At 37.7% G+C, this 22,635-nt stretch overlaps 2 protein-coding genes across 5 annotated transcripts; one reads left to right on the forward strand and one right to left on the reverse strand.

Moving 5' to 3' along the window:
- Positions 1-117: 117 nt before the first annotated feature.
- On the forward strand, positions 118-8,123 carry OARD1 (O-acyl-ADP-ribose deacylase 1). Of its 4 annotated transcripts, none has more exons than XM_087719923.1 (6): positions 118-268; positions 697-770; positions 3,644-3,788; positions 5,229-5,287; positions 6,760-6,872; positions 7,683-8,123. In XM_087719923.1, the coding sequence occupies exons 2-6, from the start codon at positions 735-737 to the stop codon at positions 7,783-7,785; spliced, it is 456 nt and encodes a 151-aa protein (XP_087576049.1). In that variant the 5' UTR covers positions 118-268; positions 697-734; the 3' UTR covers positions 7,786-8,123. The 4 variants fall into 4 exon arrangements, with proteins under 4 accessions (XP_087576049.1, XP_087576052.1, XP_087576050.1 ...); XM_087719924.1 differs by having other exon boundaries at positions 128-310; XM_087719925.1 differs by having other exon boundaries at positions 128-295.
- APOBEC2 (apolipoprotein B mRNA editing enzyme catalytic subunit 2) lies at positions 8,124-22,046 on the reverse strand. The gene is made up of 3 exons (XM_014056562.2): positions 21,818-22,046; positions 10,681-11,225; positions 8,124-8,957 (listed from the first exon to the last, which is right to left on the reverse strand). The coding sequence occupies exons 1-2, from the start codon at positions 21,952-21,954 to the stop codon at positions 10,682-10,684; spliced, it is 681 nt and encodes a 226-aa protein (XP_013912037.1). The 5' UTR covers positions 21,955-22,046; the 3' UTR covers positions 8,124-8,957; position 10,681.
- Between the last annotated feature and the right edge of the window lie 589 nt (positions 22,047-22,635).

Consider the following 22,635-nt stretch of genomic DNA (forward strand, 5'->3'; position numbering starts at 1 on the left):
GACGGGTGCGTTTGGACCGTTTCAGTTCCCTTTCAACTCCTCCATTCTCGAGATGGCTTTTCTACGCATGTGCGGGACAATTTTTTTTCCAGAAGCTTTTTTTTCAATGACACTTCAGCTATCCCCTTTTTTCTACAACGCATGCTCTCGGCCGATGCCATAGAGTCCTCCTCCTAGGGAGGCCCACGCGAAGGCTGACATTTTGCGTGTTTTGTTTAAGGGGCTCCCAAAGACGGTTGCCATAACAGAACATAGAACTTAGTGGGAGGTGAAATTGGTTGCTGCCGTTGTATATGTAGGCTGGTGGCCGGTGTGGTTCTTTTTTTTCCTTTCTCTTTCTTTCGCCATTGCTGGCTTATAGAGTTCGTGGGCGGGCTAAGGAAAAAGACGTCATGCTTTCGAGGCGCCTCGAGGGGCAGCCGCCCGCCCTTTGAGTTCTTTGGTTCGCGGTTGCCTCTGTTTTTGTGGCCCTGTGTAGGACTTTTCACATGAGAAGGCTAAGAATGTCCTAAAAGTCTCGGAAATATTTTTTGGGGGGTGGGGGTGGGGAGGTTATCGCTATGCAAGTAGTGCCCTAATTAGTACTTGATAGTTTGGATTTATAGCAATTCTATATATTACATATATTAATATATATAATATATGTCATTTCTCTTTGCTTTTCCTGCCATGAATATGAAAATCATTATTTTCTAGTCCTGTAGCTGAAAAAAAAACCTGTGACCCACCCAGTTATGGCTAGTACCCGGATTTCTGGAAATGAAGAAAGGGTTTGTAGTGGACTTTTAAAAAATAAATTTATTGCAATTCATTTTTAAATTCTAAAAATCGTTTTATTTGTCAACAAAAAATAGCTGGTCTCTTTAAAAAAAACCATCTGGCTACGGAGGATTGATTTTGGGCTTTGGTTTGTGCAGGAAAAAATAATAATCCTAAATCATATTTGTAAAACTTGGAATTCTTTTGTCCATAGGATTCACTTCATCTTAATGTGCTCGCAATATATTTCTGCCAAATAGGTTATAATACAATCAATTTTCAGAACTACTTTCTATATGTTATCCATCCTTTAATTCTGCAATTCTAAATCAATGTTGTTGGTAGTTCTGCCTTTTTCTCACCCAGCCACCTCTTTCTTAGAAAGGCTGATCACTCAAGTGTAAAAACGTAGTAAAAAAAAATACTTGCAGCTGAAGGAGAAGTACCCAGATATAATGGCTGACTCCTTGTTTTCTTCCCTTTTAATAGATTCATAAAAAGTTGATCCCATATCATTTGGCAATTTCCCAAGGTAGTATGTCTGTGGAGATTCTCAGTCATCCAGGTCATGGTTGTCCCAAAGGTGCTATTTTTTGCCTCTTGAAAAAAAGCACCTTTGGGATGCCAAAGCAGTAGTTAGAAAGCTATGAAGTGTAATATGAATCAGTAGCTCTTCCTATTCTGCTAAAAATTTCAAAGTTACTCTATACCAATAAAGTTTATAAATGAGAACAAGCATTATAGTAATGTATTTGGAATTTGAAGAATAATTTTGTGATTGATGCACTTAGAATGGCTAATATACTAAATTTTCCTTTTAACAAAATGGCTACATTCATCTAAGGACAAAAACTCTCCCAAATAATTTCCCCTTTGCAGGTTGCAAAGAGGAAATAATTATACAAGGTGAAATCAAGGTGAAGCTCGCTTGCGTTTTTACCTTCTGCAGTGTTATTGATTATATTATAAAACAAACCATTAAACTAACCCAATTTAAATCATGTATATTTACTTGAAAGTAATTGGAACTTGCATATAGTTCATTGGACCTATTGAAATTTTGGTATGACAATTTTATAGTATTGATACAGAAAATGAAGGTTTAAGAATTGTTAATTGTTAATCACAGGTAATATGCCTTTAATCCAGTACCACAGGTCATTAAGACAGAAATTGTCCTAAACGTCTGCAGTAAGACATGTACCTTTGGAAAGAATAGACATTTTCTACCATCCTTATGTTTAGAGCATAAATGATTTGTTGATTATTAGCATGGAATACTTAAGTTGATTTTACATTACAGTATAAGAATTCCAGAATAGATTGCAGCATGACTCTACATAAGAAGTTTCCCAATATTTCAAAATCTATTTTTATATAGCATGAAGCCTTAGATCTCAGTAGCATGAGATAAAATAATTACCTCCTTAAAGATTTATAATTATGATTTTCCTGATATGTTTTCATAGATGTAAGCTTTCTTAGTGGAAACACACCAGATTCTGCTATTTAGAAAAGTATAGTAAAAAAATTCAGTGGCACTCTATAAAGTAATGGTGGCATAATTCTCCATTTTATAAATTCCCCAAGTGCAATTCAGAGTCCACAAATACTCAGCAACTGTAGAAATTTGTTTCTAAAATAAGCTAACCAGTTGTGCCTGTTTTAACTATAGTTGACAGTAGTCAGTGTAATGATTCCACTGAAGCCTTTAAGAAAATGATTGCTTAATTCAGTGGAAGTTCCTTTTGAAGAGAATTATGATCATGATTTGGAACAAAAATTTAAAATTTTAGCTTTCCTAATACAAATTTAAAAATAAGGCAGTTGAAGAAATTAAAAGAAAACAAGTCAGTAATCCAAAATGTATAGAGTTGTCAACGGATGATCAGCCAGATAAGTCGACATTAAAATAAAGCCAGTGGAACAGCTTGTCTTTGGAAGTTGTAGGAGTTCATTCCTTGACACTTTCAAGAAGAGATTGGGCTGCCATTAATCAGAAATGGTGTAGGGTCCTCCCCCCTGTGGGGGGTTGGACTAGATGACCTATAAGGTCCCTTCCAATTCTGTTAATCTGTAAACCAATTTGGTATTGTATCACTACCTGATACTAGTAACACTACCTGATACTGTGGTTTCTTCCCCAACCCCCCCCAAACCTTAACCTTAGACTGTCTGCTGTTAACCTCACCCCATTCCTAAGAGGTCTTTAAGGGGCATGCATAAGCGCACCAGAGTGCCTATCGTCCGTGTCCTAATATTCCCTTGTATTCGTATTCATTTCATGTTTCATGTCTATATATCTGTTATCTAATGCATACCTGACAAAATAAATAAATAAAATAAGTATCAAATCTCCACAAAGGGGAGGATCCTGAATCTAGATGTTAGACTTTAGAAGAGTCTCTCCTGTTTCTTTGCACAATGTACAGCTGCAAAAGGAGAAAAGGGACATTAATATTTATGTGGATATATACCAGGAAAAGCGATCCTTTGGATATTAGAGAAAACAACATTGAACTTATTATTGTACGAAATCAAGAAAATGAAGGTAGCAGTGGCAAGTGAGTGTAGTACTGTTGCCCAGAAAACTAAATGAAATCACCAGGAGTTAAGCTCAATTTATGGATGCTGGCAGCATATGTTACTGAAGGTGTAATACATATTTTTCCTGGAAATACATTCTATTTCATTATTTTATTTTGGGCATATCTCAAAAGAAGTCATATTTTATATGGTCAGAAATTTAGTAAATACATATTAAAATATCTTATGTGTAGCAGTCAGCAGCTTAACTGTGATATTATCTTTATATATTGTCTTAAATTTTGCAGTTCTGGAATTTTATCTCATATATTGAGTCTTCTCTTTCATTTTTACCCAGATTAAATATGTGCAGGGAGATCTTTTTACTTGTCCAGAAACAGATTCCTTGGCTCACTGTATTAGTGAGGATTGTCATATGAGTGCTGGCATAGCTGCTATTTTTAAGAAGAAGTTTGGTGGTGTTCAGGAACTTTTGAGCCAACGTAAGTAAAGGGCCAAGGTAGACCACTTTATAGAACCACAGAATCTACTACTATACAGTAAAAGTGAGTGTTATGCAAATAGATTTCTTCAGATGGCAGTTTTTTTTTCTGTTCTGCTCCACTAATACTTTTATAATGTGCTCCAGATGGGGTTTTTTGAGTGGGGAAACTGCTGGACTAACTTTTGAGGGCATTTAGTAGTCAAGGACAATGCCCCCTTCTTATTTCATTGTTTCCATTAGAAACTATTTAAAATAAGTATAAACATAGTTAACAATAACAAAAATAATACAATTATTAAATAATATTCAGGATACATCAGTTAAGCTTGCCCCAGAAGAGGTTTAACTTGCTGTAGCTATATGACTCTTTCAAATAGAGTTATTAATCGTTGTCATATCGTATGCCCCTGCCTTGGGAGACAGGCAGCCCGAAGTTCATTTAAAAAAAAAAAAGTTTAAAGTTTAATAACTTTTATATGCCGCCCAATCCCGTAGGACTCCGGGCAGCTAACAATACAAATAAATCAAAAGGAAGAGAAGGAAAGAAAAGATAGATTTAAAAACACACCATGCAGTCCATTCCAAGTGAGGCTGGACCATATTTTGGGGTCAACAGCCCCAGGCCTGCCAGAACAGCCAGGTTTTAGTGGCTTTACGGAAGGCCGAGAGAGTGGGAAGGGTCCGGATCTCTGCGGGGAGATCATTCCACAGGGCCGGGGCAGCTACAGAAAAAGACCTCCCCCGAGTAGTCGCCAACCGGCATTGCCCGGTCGACGGTACCTGAAGGAGGCCCAATCTGTGAGTTCTTATAGGTCGTTGGGAGGTATGTGGCAGGAGGCGGTCCCGTAGGTATCCAGGTCCTAAGCCATGTAGGGCTTTAAAAAGTATCTAAACAAGGCCTGTGTTAGCAACAACAACAACAGATGAATAGAAACACTTAGGTGATTGAAGAGCTTACTTTGTGTGTTAGGTATATGTCTGGGACTTAGGAGACTATTGATGGGGCAGGAATTGTATCAGTATATTATAGTTTTTAAATGTGTCCCATATGTAGACTATTAATACATTTGTTACCAGTTTATTCAGTTGTACTATAGTATAGTATAATTGTACTGTAGTATAATGTGAAATTGTAACTTGGAAATGTTAGAAATATGACAGTGATGTTACCTCAACATTTTAGAACAAATCTTATATAAGCACTAATTTTTACCTACACTTGATTAAGTATAGTTCATCTGTATCTCATTGAATCCTATGCTGTAAATGTTTCACATATAGTCAATTTATATATTTTTAGTTTCTTTCTAAAAATACATAAGAATAGGGGATGACCATAGTGGTTTCTTACGTATTTGTTACGATAGTTTTGAAAAATAATAAACATTTTTAGTACTATGGAGATTAACTGATTTTTCAAAAAAAAAAAATCTAACAGACAAGAAGACTGGAGATGTGGCTATTCTGAAGAGAGAAACTAGATACATATATTACTTGGTATGTCATTCGGCACATTATTGATATTTATTCTACAGATAAATATACAATTTATGCATCAAAAATTATGATTGGCAAAAGTTAAACATCCTCTCCATTGAAAAATATTGCTGAAAATTTTAATAGTTTCTCTGAAGGAATTGCTATACAAATGCAATGTTTGTGGCATGAGAGATGAGCCGTGGTGGCACAGTGGTTAGAATGCACTATTGCAGGTTAATTTTGATGATTGCCTGCAGTTCAATTCTCACCGGCTCAAGGTTGACTCTGCCTTCCATCCTTCTGAGGTCAATAAAATGAGGACTCAGATTGTTGGGGGTAATATGCTGACTGTAAATTGTCTAGAGGGGGCTATAAAGCATTATGAAGCAGTATATAAATCTAACTGCTATTGCTATTACTATCTAATAAGTTTTCAATTGACATCAGATAATCACGGTTTTCCCAACTATTATTTTAAAATTCTGTCAGGAGATGGAATTCAGTGTCAGTATGATTGTATAACACAAAATAATTTATTTCTCTATTTTTTAAAATGACCTTGCTATTTCACCACAAAATGTCAATATTTGTCCAGGATTCTTGACAAATGATTCCTATCTCAGGAATCAAATTTAAAGAGTGTGTAATCCATATTTTTATCATTTTAAACCTCAGAGAACAAATATTTTCATAAGTCTACATATGGCAATTTATTTTTTACATATTTAAAGTTATAATGATGTAATTAGATCACTGGTTTCCAGTTTGCAGGCACATATTTTTTCAGGATTAGAACCTAAGTCTCAAATTAAAAATAAATTAAAGCATGCCTTTTTTATTTTGTTTTCCAGATTGATTATGTAAGATAGTATATTCTTATGATCTCTCTTTCATTGGCTTAAATAAAGGCTTCCAAAATTTCCCCTTAATATTAACCACTTAATATTCCCTTAATATTAACCACTATATCAGGGTCCCCAAACCCCGGTCCATGGACTGGAACTGGGCCACGGCATGCCAGAAACCAGGTTGCGCAAACAAGTAAACCCCATCTGCAGGATGCAGGCAACATGTGAAATCACGCCCTCTGTGGTCTGTGGAAAAAATCTCTCCATGGAACCAGTCCCTTGTGCCCAAAAGGTTGGGGCTGATGCAATACATAATAAATGAAAACTTGAGGATCATTATATGACTCTTTACCAATGTAGTCTACAGAATTCCATTACAGTAATTAATTTATTAATTTCATAAACATTAATTTTAAAGATTTAAAATCTAATACATGGCCTAAATATATTAGTTATCTGCAATCCTTTGTATGTTTATCCAGAAGCAAAGTGTGTTGGATTTGTTCCTGGGTTAAGGCTGCAATTTGAAACATGTTTATCAATCCCACTGAATTGACTGAGCTTTCTAAGTAGATATATAGCATGCAACATAAAAGGAATCAAATCTAAAATGTGTCTAATCTACATTTTACCACTTTTTAGATCTCAAAGAACAAATATTTTCATAAACCTACATATGACAATTTACGGAAGAGTTTAGAAGCTATGAAAATCCATTGTCTGAAAAATGCAGTAACTCACATTTCTATGCCAAAGTAAGCTCATGTTTATACTATAAAGTTACTATACTATATTTACACATTAACAAATTTTCAGTAATTGAAAATCTACTTTTTTATTTAATTCAAATATTTTGTCTTTGTAAAGGCTCTAAAGCCTTTAAGTTCAAAAGAACTGGAAGAGCTGCTGACTTTTAGATTAAGCACATTCAGAATATATTTTTGTATATTTAAAGCAAAAGACCTGTTTTCATTAAATTTGAAGGTGTTATTAAATGGGAGATACTATACTACTTTTTAAGGATATGTATGTATGTACTATGTATGTATATATGTGTGTATGTGTGTGTGTATATCCTTAAAAGTATTATCTTCCATTTAATAACACCTTCAAATTTAAATTTAAAATTGTTGAACTGAAAACATACTCAGAGCATCACATAGCTTGAAAAATGTGACCTAAAATGAAGCTGCTTCATGGTCAAAATTATGGATGAGTTTCTAAAAAAATCTAGATTTTAGTTTAGTGATATATCTAATAAGCTAGTGAATGATTTTTAGTTTCTTAGAATGTTACACACACACACACTCATTTTTGTGAGCCACAAGCCTTTTTTTCTACGTGTGGGCTAATAATAATAATGGGATGTTTCTTTTAGGTAAATCAATAAGTGTGACAATTGAGATATTTGGTATGTGTTTACTATTGTATCATATTTGCACCTAATATGTTGGTTTGAACTAATCCTTTTTTGGCACTGCATATATGCTTCCTATAAATCATGGTGAAATAAATGTTTCAAAGAAAGTACCCCCAAAAGACACTTTGTATACTCTATATTTCAGGATTGGTTGCGGACTTGATCGCCTGGACTGGAAGAAAGTTTCAACAATGCTTGAAGAAGTATTTGAAGATACAAATATTCATATTACAGTTTATACTCTTTAATTCCTAGTATAATTGTCTTTCTCTTTGTTGTTATATCCTTGTATCTTAGCTGGCATAGGCTGATAGAATTATCTTCATTCCAGTATCCACAATTCTTTAAGTCATCTTCTGCTCTATTCAATTTTTTTTTTAAAAGTCAAAATGTACATTCTAGTGTTCAGATACTTTGTGTAACTATTGCCTATTTAGCAATTGGAAGATGATATTTTAAGAAAAACACTGATAACTGAATTTTTTTGATCTAGATTGGCAATCATGTGGAAGAGATTAGAATAAAGTGGAAAGTTATGTTAAAAAAATCAGATGTTCACATATATAAATAAAAGAGCTTTTCCAAATACGAGATTTAAGTATTTATGCTTTTGAAATACTTCAGTATATCAGTTACACATGTAAAATTATTCCTGTACACCCAGGCCATTGTTGAAATGTATAGGGGTGCTATTTAAACATTCCATGAAAAAGTTCATACACATCATAGAATGTTGGATCAGATTTGCTTAGGTGGTTTCTCTAACAGAGTACATATTGCTAAAGTAGCAAATGAGTGCTAGATAAAATAATTTAGTGTGAATATGAGGACAATTTTTGACTATTTCCACGCAAAATTTATAATAAAAATGTTTTAAATACATTTTATAAGCATTTGATCCAGCATTCATTAGGAAATAACTTCTCATTGATTAACAGAGACCAAACTTTTTAATAATATATATGCTAATCAGTTCACAAGTGCAAAAATATATCTACCTCCCTCAACCAATATTTTATGAATGGCCACTGTCAATAAAATAATTAGTAATCTCTTTCCCTATTATATTTCCCTTTGATTTCTCCTACTATTCATTGCATATTTAAAAAATGTTAAAAATGCACAATTGTTAAATTTATTTTTTGAAGTTTCTTTGAATGGGACTTTTCTAAACTTATAAGTGATAGAACTGTTCTTTGTTGTTCTATGTAAACAACAGCACTGCAGGTTTATGTATTTAAAAAAATCAAATCCCTACATGCACCATAATAAATGTATTTTTAGTCTATCATAGCAGTGCGTCAGCTAGAGATTTCTGGTGTTTCCTGTTTCAAAGCAGCCCTGGAAAACTGAGTTGAGAGTCCCAAATGTTAAGAGTATATCATGCTTGTTGCTCCATGGGTTGGCACATTTTTTTCCCCTGGAGAGACAGAAAAAGAGACACAAAGTGGTTTTGTCAGCAATATGGTGTTTTATTTCTTGCAAAATAGGATAACTAATATAAACATTCCTTATTTTGCAGGGGGTTTGATTTCTTCACTGTTCTAAAATCATAAAATCCATTTGGCACCCTTTATATAGCTAGAAACACTTTCATAATAGCTTCTTCAAATCCCTGTTGATAATTTTATAGAGGTTGAGATTTTTGCCATATGTAGGATATGAGATAGGCAGCAAATAAATTTTCTAAACAAACTAATTTAATGGTACACTTTTAAGATTCCAGGTTAATTTTATTGTAATTAGGGTATGTGTTTGTTTTAATTGATTAAAATACTCTAAAATATTATTTATGTTCTTTTATATACTCTAATTCAAATTGATGTGATTTGCAGCATGGAATTTGTACTGCCGAAAATGCAGTACCACTTGAAAAATGCTTCACTATAATAGATTGTGATATTTCTGTAGCAGATGGATTAGGGAGAAAGACCTAGTTTAGTGTTAGGGCACGGGTGTCAAGCTTGCTGCGTCACATTGCCCTCACGTGACGTTTTGCAACGTTTTTTGCCTTCGTGGAGCTGGGGTGGGCGTGGCCTGTGATGCATCTGGCCCATGGCTACCAGTTTTTTCACCCTTGTGTTAGAGCATTCCTTTGCATCCAGATATGTTGTGTTTCAATTCCACTAAAGTATCACTCCCTGAAATGTTAGCAGCTGCAACTGTTGAATTAGATCAGTGTTTTTCAAAATTGGCAGCTTTACAATGGGTGCCTGTTAAGGCCACACTTTAAAGGTGTCAAGTTTGAAAAAAACTGAATTACAATAGATAGATCATACGTTTGGCTTCTTGTTAGACTGATTCCTATATTCATTTGCCATTTCCACCAATCAGTTTTTCTAACTGACGTAATATAGATACATGGAGCTATTGCCATATGGAAGTGAGAATGAAAATAGAATGGATTCCTTGGGATCAAGACTCTAGAAGCACTATGAAAAAACAAACGGATCTGTGAGTCCAGGTTGGAACAGAGACAATCTTGTAAAGAGGAAATAAAGAGATTGGGTTGTCTTTAAAAAAGAGGGGCAACTCTGTATTTTGCGTGTCTTTCACCAAAGAAGTAGGATCACCACTTTTCCATGGTTGACTGAAAACCAGGAAAGAAATACTGCAGCCATGTAGAATCTGTGTTAAAGATTGGGGAATTACAATACATAGCTAGAGATTAGTGAAACACGCAGATTAGAATTCTAATCTAGAGGTCAATTTGAGCTATGGAATGTTTTCGTGCATAATCCAGTCTGAGAGAATGCTGCTGTAGCTGAAAGCAACTTTGGAAATCACTTGTCAATTTCTTTTTTACTTTTGTGCCTTTTCAGCTCTAGTGTTCTTATGTTTGATATACAAGACTTGAATTCTTGATACTTATTCTGGGGTCAGAGTTTAGTTAAATGTTTCCCCTTGATTAATCTACTGCCAGGACATTTATTTCCCCTTGCTGTCTCTTGAATAAATAATAGACTGGTTCTTCAATGTGCCAGCAGTTGATAAAACAGAATTCACTATGCCTCTGCAGTGAAATACAGAGATATGTGCTCTAATCTGCCCAAAGCTGCTACGTTAAAAACCAAAATTAAGTTTATGATGGTCTGAAAAAGTACCCTAAACAGGGAAATTTCAAAATCACACTTAACACTAACCTCAGTGCAAAAGTTCACCAAGCTTTTCATCATAAAATTGGAAGTTCTCTTGAATGTCTTCCCAGGGTGTAAATGCCTTCTTTGCTTCTTCTTCCTCCTCCTGCTCTACAAAGTTTTGCCAGACATACTCAAAATCTTGAGGTTTCATGATCCTCAATTTACAACCAGCTGTTTTCATTTTCTTCAAGGCAGCTTGTATGTCAGGTTCCTCCCACATGAATAGACGACCTACTGCAATGGAGAGGTGTAGGTTCTTATTCTTCTGAAGTGCTTTAACTATCCGATCAGCACAGCCTACACAGGGGCTACAACTGGCGTACCAGGTGACACTGTAGCGCAAGCCAGACTCACACTTGGGCAAGATGGTATTGAAGAAGGCATCTTCTGCGTGGGCTGCTGCATGTTCATCTTCCAGGTAGCCCCTTAAGATTTTAGACTCCTTGCCCTGAATCTCTATGATGTAGCATAGGAAGGTCTTGTTTCTTCCTGAACTGTATTCAACATTCTTGAACTGGAAATTGAAAAAGCAGGCTGGAAGCCGTTCCCTGGAGAGAGGAGTGAAAGTATCAAGTGTGGATACAGAGGTTATAATGTAACTGCTTATATGGTTTCGATTTTATTAAGATAATTTTATGATAACACTATTGTTCCCCAAAGTATACAAGTGGGAAGTAACTTGACAATAGCTATTTCCCACTTACAGTTTATGTAGAAGAAACCTCACCAATAAGTATTCTAGAAGTATGGAATAGGAATTGCTAGGAATTTGCTTTGAATTGGAAAAAATAAAAAGAGATGAATCACACAATATTACAACTATTACCAGCTTTTTGTTGTTTTTTAGAGAAATCCCCTCCCTCCTCCATAGTGCTGTCTAAATGTATTGGGCAACATTTTTCATCTAGATAAAAAATTATAGAATTTCAATTCAGTAGTTTAATTTATTAGGATTTAAACTGAAAAGTTGTGCAAAGAGTAGGCTGTGTGCTATGTACTGTTTTTGTATTCTATTGGAGATATATATCCAATTAAAAGCATAATTTACATTTTGTTCATTTTCTTATTTTCTTTTAGAATGGTTACTGGAGAAGTATGTAATTATTCTACATTTTTGTTATCTAAAGCCAGTAGCCAATAAGCACTTTACTCACATTTTCTTTTCTTTTCTACCAGTTTTCACCTCATAATAGATTTGTTTTAACTCATACACATTACTCAGTCAATATTATTTTATATAAAAGAATAAAATCAATAAAGCACAAATAGTTCTTATTTTACTGGAAATGGGTGATTTAATTATTGAGTCCTTGAAAATAAACCTTCAAAAATCTTTAGCATTCTTCTTTAATTGCAATGTACTTTAAATGACTTTTATACCAGAAGCCTTGTGGAAAATAAATGTAAATCACATGTCTTTCTTTATTATTCTTTTAAAGATTCCCAAGCACATTTTCAGTCAGTGTGTGAATGTGTGAGAATACTACAGAATATTTTCAATGGTAAATTGCTAGGAAAGTCCTGTCTTTTTTCCCAGTGCCCCAAGTGACAACATTAACAATACTAAGTAGCCTAGCTGTTGCAGTGTGGTTCCACCACAAAACCGCAGAGGACAAAATCGCGCTCGACGAAAGCGCGCATTTGACGTCATCACAGCGTGACGAAAACATCGCGCTATGATTGAAAAATGTAAAAATAAAGCGAAAACCTTACCCTAACCCCCCCCCAAACCTAACCCTAAACCTAACCCTAAACCTAAGCCTTAACCTAAGCCTAAATCTAACCCTAAACCTAACCGTTAACGTAACGCTAAACCTAACGCTAACCCTTAACCTAATGCTAAACATAACCCTAACGCTCTAAACCTAACCCTAACCCTTAACCTAACCCTAAACCTAAACCTAACCCTTACCTTTATGTGAATCAGCTTGCTTTAATTTTAATTTTATTTCAATTTTTAATTTTTTTCGTCGCGCTGTGATGACGTCACATGCGCGCTTTCGTCGAGCGCGATTTTGTCCTCCGCGGTTTTGACGGGTCACGTTGCAGTGTAAGATGATGGTGTAGAAACAGTATGATTGTGCTTCCAAAACATTTACATGTCTTTTTCTGCAGGTCTAGCAATGGCAATGGATAAGATATTCGTTTGGCTTTTTCATTGCAGAGACTCTCCAATGCCCCCTTCACTTCTACTCCAGTCCAATCCAATTAAAAGATTAAGGAGGAAAGCAAAGCAATCTTCATAACACAACACATGTATTCTTAAACTTTGGATGCATGCACGTCTCCCTTATAATGATCATTGCCAGGAAATTCAGCTGTCAGCACCTCTTCAATTATCCTGATTTGTTAGGCAGTAGATCTATACTGTTGCTAAGTATAAGATACACAGATTTTAAATTAACCTCTCTCTTCTGTATAATACTGATGTACAATTTATATATGCTGTTGGAAAGTTAAAGTTAGAAAACCTTAAGTCTTTATTTTGAAAAAATGTTCATCCCTTTTATTATTTCCCCTCTGGGTTCCAACTAGCAAACTTTTATACTACACATTTTTGATAGCATGCTCACTATTAATGAATACTGAAGTAGTTTCCTCATTTTTATTGATCCTAGGAATTACAGGTAGCTCTTAACTTTTATAACAGTTTATTTAGTGACCGTTCAAGTTACAACAGCACTGAAAAATGACTTGACCCTTTTTCATACTTAAGACTATTGCAGCATCCTGTTGGTCATGTGATCAAAATTTGGATGTTTGGGAATTGACACATTTATGACCGTTGCCATGTCCAGGAATCATGTGATCACCTTTTGCAACTTTCTGACAAGCAAAGTCAATGGAGAAGCCAGATTCATTTAACAACTGTGTTATTAAATTAATAATTGGTGATTCACTTAACAACTGTGGCAAGAAAAGTCATAAAATGGGGCAAAATTCACTTAACAAATGTCTCAGCAACAGAAATTTTGAACTCAATTGTGATCATAAGCAGAGGACTACCTGTAGATACATATGTTATTAGACAAATGTTTTCAGTCATTTCAATATGATTATATGAAGGGTGCGTCCTGAAAATAATTGAGTCTTCCATTCCATAAAACTCTTATTTTTTTAAAAAAGAAAGGATAGATTTTGTTTTGGCGAAATAAAATTTCAATAAAGTAAATGGCCAGGTTACTCTATTTTTTGACAGACAAAACAGCAAATCTTGTGATATTTTTAAGATTAAAAAAATAATTACCTCATGAGATTTTCGGAACTACAGTACAATGTAGTTTCATTTCCATATTGAAATAAAATAAAGAAGCCCAAAATGTGATGGTGACTATGCATAAGAGAGTTATTAGGCATCACATTAGCATCTTTGTATTAGTGAATGGATTGATCTTTATTTAATCTGTATTAAAGAATTTTGAACCTCTTGCTTCTAAATTAGTTCTTTTATGAAAAGTTATATTTTTAACATTCTTCTTCCTGAGGAGAGCCATCTACCCAGTGATCAGTGATAGGATGCTATTCCTGCTAAGTTGCTTACATCTTAAAACTGGTTATAAAGGAAACTGGTTTTTAAAAAGCATTATGGATTTCAGGTTTTGGCAACTATGTTGACCAGGGGTATGTCTGGGTACCATAGCAATTTTCATTATCCTTGATTGGTGGACTTTCCTGCTTCTTACCCATCTCATTCATGCTGGAAATCAAGCACCAATTACTTTCTTTTTAGTGGATATCTTTGGAAATGTGTTGTGGACTGAGCATTTGGGCTAGAAGGGCAAAATGCTAGAACTGTTGCCAGTTTCACCTGGTTAAAGTGTGATGAGGACAGGTTGAGGATGACATCATATTTACCTAGCAGTGGAGATAACATAATCATGAACTGGTTCTAACTGCTTAATTTTAGCTGCAGAACAATGTAGTATAAATGAATGCTCCATATATCTCAAGAAATGTACATGGCTACCGTAGGATAAATTATTGTGCTGAAAAATGGAGCAAGGAATAATCTTCATTGTAAAAACTGATCAGGCCATAGGACACACAATCCCAGAGATACATTGGTTTGGGGCAGAGTTAAAAGAAACTTTGGCAAGAAAGCAAACTTGTAATCTAGTGATTGTAGCTGAAATGTTTCAGCTGCCAGGGATAATTAGGCAGCACTATTATTCTTAAGGTTTTTAATTCCTCATTAGCTAAATGTCTTTTTCATCAGGCTAATATGTAAATAATTGAAAGTATAACTTAATTTTGTGGCCACGAGGGTGATGTAAATCGTATGATAATACTATTTTATGGATGAAACATTTAAATTAAACCTGACGAAAATTGGCATCTTATTGAAGATGTAAAGAAATTTAACAACATTACAAAAGTAGGCTACTAATGTTCCTTTTATTTTAAATAAGACTCAATCTATTAAATGAAAGTAATTTGACACAGACTCCTTAACTAAAATGTTAGGTCTGGGATAAAATTCCAATATATAATAATTCTAATCTAATCCATGATGACATTGTTGCGATGATGACATGAGGCTGATGGTGAGAAAGACCTCACCATGTGTACCTTTAGCTTCTTGGAGATAACATGAAATATAAATATCAATAAATTAAACATTATGCTTTCCTTAATCCCTAAGGTACATATTTTCTAATTTGCTTTTCTAGCCATCTAAACAGAACTGCCAGAATTACAGACTCTGCCTTCCATGAACTTATTTAATTTGGGGCCTGTCACTCTCAGTCCAACTCACCTCACAAATTGGTTAGAATATTATTATATTATATTAATTATATATTATATTATATTATATTATATTATATTATATTATATTATATTATATTATATTATATTATATTATATTATATTATATTATATTATATTATATTATATTATATTATATTATATTATATTATATTATATTATATTATATTATATTATATTATATTATATTATATTATATTATATTATATTATATTATATTATTATATTATATTATATTATATTAATTATATTATATTAATTATATTATATTATATTATATTATATTATATTATATTATTATATTAATTATATTATATTATATTATATTATATTATATTATATTATATTATATTATATTATATTATATTATATTATATTATATTATATTATATTATATTATATTATATTATATTATATTATATTATATTATAGAATAGAATAGAATAGAATAGAATAGAATAGAATAGAAAACAGGGTTGGAAGGGATCTTGGAGGGTTTCTAGTTCAACCCCCTGCTTAGGCAGGAAATCCTACACCACTTCAGACAAATGATTATCTAATCTCTTAAAAACTTCCAGTGTTGGAGCAGTCACAACTTCTGGAGGCAAGTTGTTCCACTGATTAATTGTTCTGTCAGGAAATTTCTTCTTAGTTCTAAGTTGCTTCTCTCCATGATTAGTTTCCACCCATTGCTTCTTGTTTCTACCTTCAGGTGCTTTGGCTCCCTCTTCTTTATAGAGGGAGGAGTAAATAAATAAATGATCCTCCATAGAATCCTACCCCTAAATTTAAGTCACATCTGCTTTCAGGTGACGGGCCGCACTTGGATTTGAATGACATGATGGGGAGTCATACACCAAAAAGACTTATTGAGGTCAAACCAGAGATTAAATATGATTTATTCCACTCAGAGATAAGTTTAAAATTATATATTTAAGTAATGTTATATATTTTAATAAATATTAATAAGTATCCTTCAGTCATACATTTGATAATTTTTGTTATGATTGAAATTACAGTGTGACAACTTTTGACAGTCTCTGGGTGCCATTGCCTGGGGAGGGAGGGAGGGAGGGAGGGAGAGAGAGAGAGAGAGAGAGAGAGGGAGAGGGAGAAGGAGAGAGAGAGACTTGGTCTTTCATTCAGTACTTCTTTCCTTTGCATTAGAAACTATTACTTTAGGCAGCAGTTCCTGTAGGACAGAATACCCCCAAAGGGTTAGAAGAGGGAGCTTTGAGGGCTGTGTACCTGTCCTAGTCTTGTTAATCTTGTACTTTGGTTCAGCTACCGGAAAATCAAATAGCTTTGATTCAACTGACCAGATGCAATGCCCAAAGGCATTTTTGAACCATGAATTGGGATTATTTTATAAGGACTCTAGTGCAGGGGTGTCCAACCTTGGCAACTTTGAGACTTGTGGACTTCAACCATGGCAGGTTGGAGAATTCTGGGGGATGAAATCCATAAATCGTAAAGTTGCCAAGGTTGGATACCCCTGCTTTAGTTTATAATCCTACTTAGTTCAGTGGGATTTATTACCTAAAATATAGAGCATTTGCTTACATTCTTATTGTAGTTTCAAATAATACAATATAATTTCTTTCTTTTCTTTCATCTTTTTCTTCTCTCTTTGCATGGGCTATGTATGAGGTACGCATGAGATGAATGAATGTCCCACTTTTATGACCATATTGTTGTAAATTTTGTGTTTTTTTAATTTTTACGTGGGGACTGTTTGGGGGAGTGTTTGAGTATGTGTGATTCGGAGGACCTGCCGGGAGTTGCGGGGGCCATGGGGGTGGTTGAGGGGACCAGAGACACGGGAGAGGGTCGGGGTATTGCGGTCGTAACAGGGAGGGGCAGATACGGCGGGGACTTTAGGGCAGGCCATTACCGGGGAAGGAGGGTTCGCTACATTGCAGAGATCCCTCCTTCCGGCCCTAGGAGTCCCACTCCAAGACCAGATGGCGTAAGTAGTCAGGACCCTGGTCTCAGGCTGTTGTCGCTAAATGCCAGGTCTGTTGTTCATAAAGCTCCTCTCGTCCGGGACTTAATTTTAGACGAGAGGGCAGACCTGGCATGTATTACTGAAACCTGGCTGGGCCCAGAGGGAGGAGTCCCCCTTGTAGAGCTGTGCCCAGAAGGATTTCAGGTGCTGCATCAGCCGAGAGCCCAGGGAAGGGGTGGGGGTGTGGCCGCTGTCATCCGGGAGTCGTTAGTTCCTCGTAGGGTCCCTGCTCCGGAGATTGTCGGGTGTGAGTCTTTGCTGTTAAAGTTGGACCTCAAGGGTCAAGTGGGTCTGCTGCTAACGTACCTGCCTCCCAACAGCGTTGCAGCAGCCCTCCCCTCGCTCCTCGAGTCGGTAGCCGAGCTGGCAATTGAGTTCCCTAGGTTGATGGTCCTGGGGGACTTTAATTTGCCGTCGCTCGGTGAAAACTCTGATGGGGCGCAGGAGTTCATGGCTTCCATGACAGCCATGGGCTTGACCCAAGTAATTCGAGGCCCAACCCATTCAGCGGGACACATGCTTGACCTTGTATTTCTCTCGGAGCAGTGGATTTGTGATCTTGGTCTGAGGGGGAGCGACATCATACCCCTGTCGTGGTCAAACCACTGCCTACTGAGGCTCGACTTCCGGAGGCCAAACCCCCACTGTAGGGAGGAGGAACCGACCAGGTGGTTCCGCCCCAGGCGCCTTATGGAGCCGTCAAGGTTCCAGACAGAGCTTGGGGTTATTCCTGACACTCTCGCCCACAGTCCGGTGGAGACTCTGGCTGCTGCGTGGCACTCGGCAGCGTCGGAGGCCCTCGACCGGATTGCGCCACTGCGGCTCCTCCGAGGCAGCGGATCCCGGAGACCCCCTTGGTTCACCGAGGAACTCCGGGAGATGAAGCGCCGGAGGAGATGCCTAGAGCACCGTTGGAGGTCCGATAAGTCCGAATCGAACCGAGCAATGGTAACCACCTGCACCAGGGAATACACCAGGGCACTTAGGGCAGCAAAAAGATCCCACATAGCCACCCTGGTTGCATCCGCTGAGTCCCGTCCAGCCGCCCTGTTTAGGATAACCCGCTCCCTATTGAACAAAAGGGAGGCGGGGGAACCCTTGCAGGGCAGAGCTGAAGAGTATGCCCAATTCTTAGCGGACAAAATTGCTCGGTTTCGGTCGGACTTGGACTCCACCCCCGCAGTTCCAGCCGAGACACAGGGGGACCAAGTAGAACAGCTCTGGGTTGAGTTTCAGGACGTTACCCCCGGGGATGTGGACAAGGCCATGAGAGCTGTAAGTACCTCCACCTGTGTTCTGGATCCGTGTCCCTCATGGCTGGTCACGAACTGCAGTGAGGTGACACGAGGCTGGATCCAGGCGGTTGTGACCGCCTCCCTTCGGGAGGGGAACTTCCCCGCCGCACTGAAAGCGGCGGTGGTGAGACCCCTCCTGAAGAAACCATCCTTGGATCCAGCTGTTCTTAATAGCTATCGCCCAGTCTCCAACCTTCCCTTCTTGGGGAAGGTTGTTGAGAAGGTGGTGGCCTTCCAGCTCCAACGGTCCTTGGAGGAAGCAGACTACCTAGACCCCTTCCAGTCAGGCTTCAGACCCGGTTACAGCACAGAAACCGCTTTGGTCGCATTGATTGATGATCTCTGGAGAGCCAGAGATGAAGGACATTCCTCCATCCTGGTCCTCCTTGACCTCTCAGCGGCTTTCGATACCATCGACCATGGTATCCTTCTGCGACGACTGCGGGAGGTGGGAGTGGGAGGCACCGTGCTACGGTGGTTCTCCTCCTACCTCTCGGACAGGTCGCAGTCGGTGTTAGTGGGGGGGCAGAGATCGGCCCCTAGGCCCCTAAATTATGGGGTGCCTCAGGGTTCGGTCTTATCCCCCCTACTATTCAACATCTACATGAAACCGCTGGGAGAGATCATCCGCAGGCACGGGATTAGATACCATCAATATGCGGACGATACTCAATTGTATCTGTCCGCCCCGTGCCAACTCAATGAAGCGGTAGATGTGATGAGCCGGGGTCTTGAGGCCGTTATGGACTGGATGAGGGTTAACAAGCTTGTGCTCAACCCAGAAAAGACCGAGTGGCTGTTGTGTTTTCCTCCCAAAGATTTGATTAATATTCCATCACTCAGGCTGGGGGGTCAAATTTTACTCCCCTCAGAGAGGGTTCGCAACTTGGGAGTCCTCCTGGATCCACAGCTGTCATTTGACCACCACCTAACGGCTGTGACCAGGGGGGCATTCGCCCAGGTTCGCCTGGTGCGCCAGTTGCGACCCTACCTGAATCGGGAGGCTCTCACAACAGTCACTCGGGCCCTTGTGCTCTCTAGGCTGGAATACTGCAATGTGCTCTACATGGGGCTGCCCTTGAAGAGCATCCGGCGACTTCAGCTAGTTCAGAACGCGGCCGCGCGAGTGATTGCGGGTGCACCTCGATTCACCCGCATAACACCTATCCTCCGCGAGCTGCGCTGGCTGCCTGTCGATCTCCGGATGCGCTTCAAGGTGCTATTAATCACCCATAAAGACCTACATGGCAGTGGATCTGGATACTTGAGAGACCGCCTTCTGCCAATTACATCCCTGCGACCAATAAGATCCCATAGACTAGGCCTCCTCCGTATTCCATCGGCCAGCCAGTGTCGGCTGGCAACTACAAGGAGGAGGGCCTTCTCAGCAGTAGCCCCGACCCTTTGGAACGAGCTCCCCGTGGAGATTCGTACCCTCTCCACCGTCCAAGCCTTCCGCATAGCCTTGAAGAACTGGCTCGCTCGTCAGGCCTGGGGATAAGGATAGTTACCCCTCCCGAATGATGAATGTATGTTGCCTACCATTTTATTATATGTTTCTATCTTGATGTTTGTATTCCCCTTTCCCGTTTTATGTGAGCCGCCCTGAGTCCCCTCAGGGAAAAGGGCGGCCTACAAATTCTAATAAAACTCTAAAACTCTAAACTCTAAACAACACTCCCAGCAGCAACACTGACATTTATAAATTGGCCCAAATTGCCTTGTTGCTATTTTTGCCATTAGACAAAGGAATGACTAAAATTTAGCCATTGCTCCACCCTGGCATGGCTTAATGGGCTAGGCTGGAAAAATTAATGCCTATCATAAGAACTGAACCTTAGAGAGTTTTCATCTAGCATTTGCCCATAGATTTGGATAATAGCAAAGTATAGTCTCGGGATTTCAGTGCAAGCTTCACTTATTAACACTTACTTTTCATAGGTCACATGTATTATTAAAAAAACAAATGGCACAGACAATAATCCCAGCTGACAATGACTTGACAATACATACTGTATCTAGATTCATCACTGGAATTTATGGTAATTCTGTTTTTTTTAAATGTACAAAATGAAAGCCAAACTGCCCCAGCTGAGGTTCCAACATGCCATCTAGGAGATTGTAAGATTTGAAATCCAACAAATTTGTGTGGTATTTAGTTGATAAAAGTGATAAACCAGTTAGTTGATTTTTGATTAAACATGTGCCATCAAGTCAGATTTGAGTCTTAACAACTACTCAAGTTGAGTTTGTCCAGGAAATATAATTACAGTAGTTGGAAAAAGCACCAAGATAATGCTACATGCTTGATTCTGAAATCATATCAGTATTTAATTCAATTATAATTTTAATCCAATTATATTTAATAACCTATACTAAACCTTAATAAATTTTATTTTTTTCTTTGATTTCCCCCTACCCCTCTATAAATGATTGCAGAAAAGAATTCCTGATATAGAATGATCACTCAGGCTAGGTTTTTTTTTTTTTAATGTATTTATCTTATCTCAACCCTTTCAGAGTTATCCAATGAACCTACCACTCACTGCTGCAATTAGGCCTTTCTGTTTATCTGATTTTAAATACCTCAAAATAAACAAGCAGTTCTTATTTTTTCCACGGAATGAATTCAGCCTTATGTTTTTCCAGTTCTACCTTTTCCCTTTACCTATCAGTGCTTTTTAACAGTTTTTGATGTGGAAAAATGCATGTTTTTAAGCAGTCTCACGGGTTTTGCAAAGCAATACTGTACTGCTAAGTCATAGATAAGATTTATTTTCTTTCTTTTTTTCATTTGCAAAGAGAGAATAATCATTTCAGTACCACACATGATCATACTAAAATAAGTGGCTTTGCTCCAGATATTATATCCAGCCTGCCTGGATATAATTTAAGTCTCTCCCCATTTTATTGCAGGACTCAGATACAATCTGATTTCATTATTAACAGCAAAATCCTCACACGTGAGACTGCCATTTCTTTTTAAAGAAACCTGCAAATATGTTTGCTTATGCCGGTTCCTAAGCAAGGAGTTCCTCCTGTCAACTTGGCGATGAAATAGGGCTCTTACCCTGTGACAATTTCAAAGGGTGGCAATTCCTCCAGTTCCTTTGGCTTTTCCCCCTCTGCGGATTCCTCTGCATTTTCTGCATTTTCAGCCTTTTCACCATTCTGGGCTACTGGAGGTTGTTCCTGCTTCTCAGCCATCCTGTTCTACTGTAGTGGGTGCCCAAAGACCACAGCAGTGGTCAAGAACTGGGCACAAGCTTCAGAAGCAGAAATGGAGCAGGGAGGGAGACAGAGAGCAGTTCTGGCAGTTCTCAGGAGCTATATATGGAATGGGAGCAGTGGCAGAGATGGGAATAGGCTAGGATGACTCCCAGCACTCTCAGATATCACCTCCTTCACTTTTAACTCTGGCCTGAGACATTCTTTTGCTCCCCGTTTATTTTAAATATGAAGTGATGAGTGGAGCGTGGGTGGATTAGGTAATGGAGGGATGCAAAAGTAACCTATTTATCCATAGCCATGACAGAAATCTGACACGGTGCAGAAGAGCTGGCCGCTCTCCTATGCTCTTGGACTTACTGAGATGCCTTCTCCCTGCCCTTGAGGGACTACCTTCCAGAGGTGCCAAAAAGAGGCAGGTAGCTTTGTTAAAAAGAATGCTCCTGATATTATTAGGTGGAACTGAAATAAAATGTCAGAGGGTTGGGTTTTTTGTTTTTTGTTCAAACCTGAATTTTGTTCCTGACCTGAAAGTGACAGCTTTAAAATGCCTTACTTTCTATGCAGATGTATTGAAAAGCACAGACTGAAAATATTTCAGGTGAAAGTATTGCACTATTATCTGAACCTAATTGATTTCAGTTTTCCTCACCTCCTTAG

The sequence above is a fragment of the Thamnophis sirtalis genome, unplaced genomic scaffold, assembly GCF_051295495.1.
Source record: "Thamnophis sirtalis isolate CommonGarterSnake01/CBP01778 unplaced genomic scaffold, rThaSir2_p1.2 scaffold_7, whole genome shotgun sequence".
Taxonomy (NCBI): Eukaryota; Metazoa; Chordata; class Lepidosauria; order Squamata; family Natricidae; genus Thamnophis; species Thamnophis sirtalis.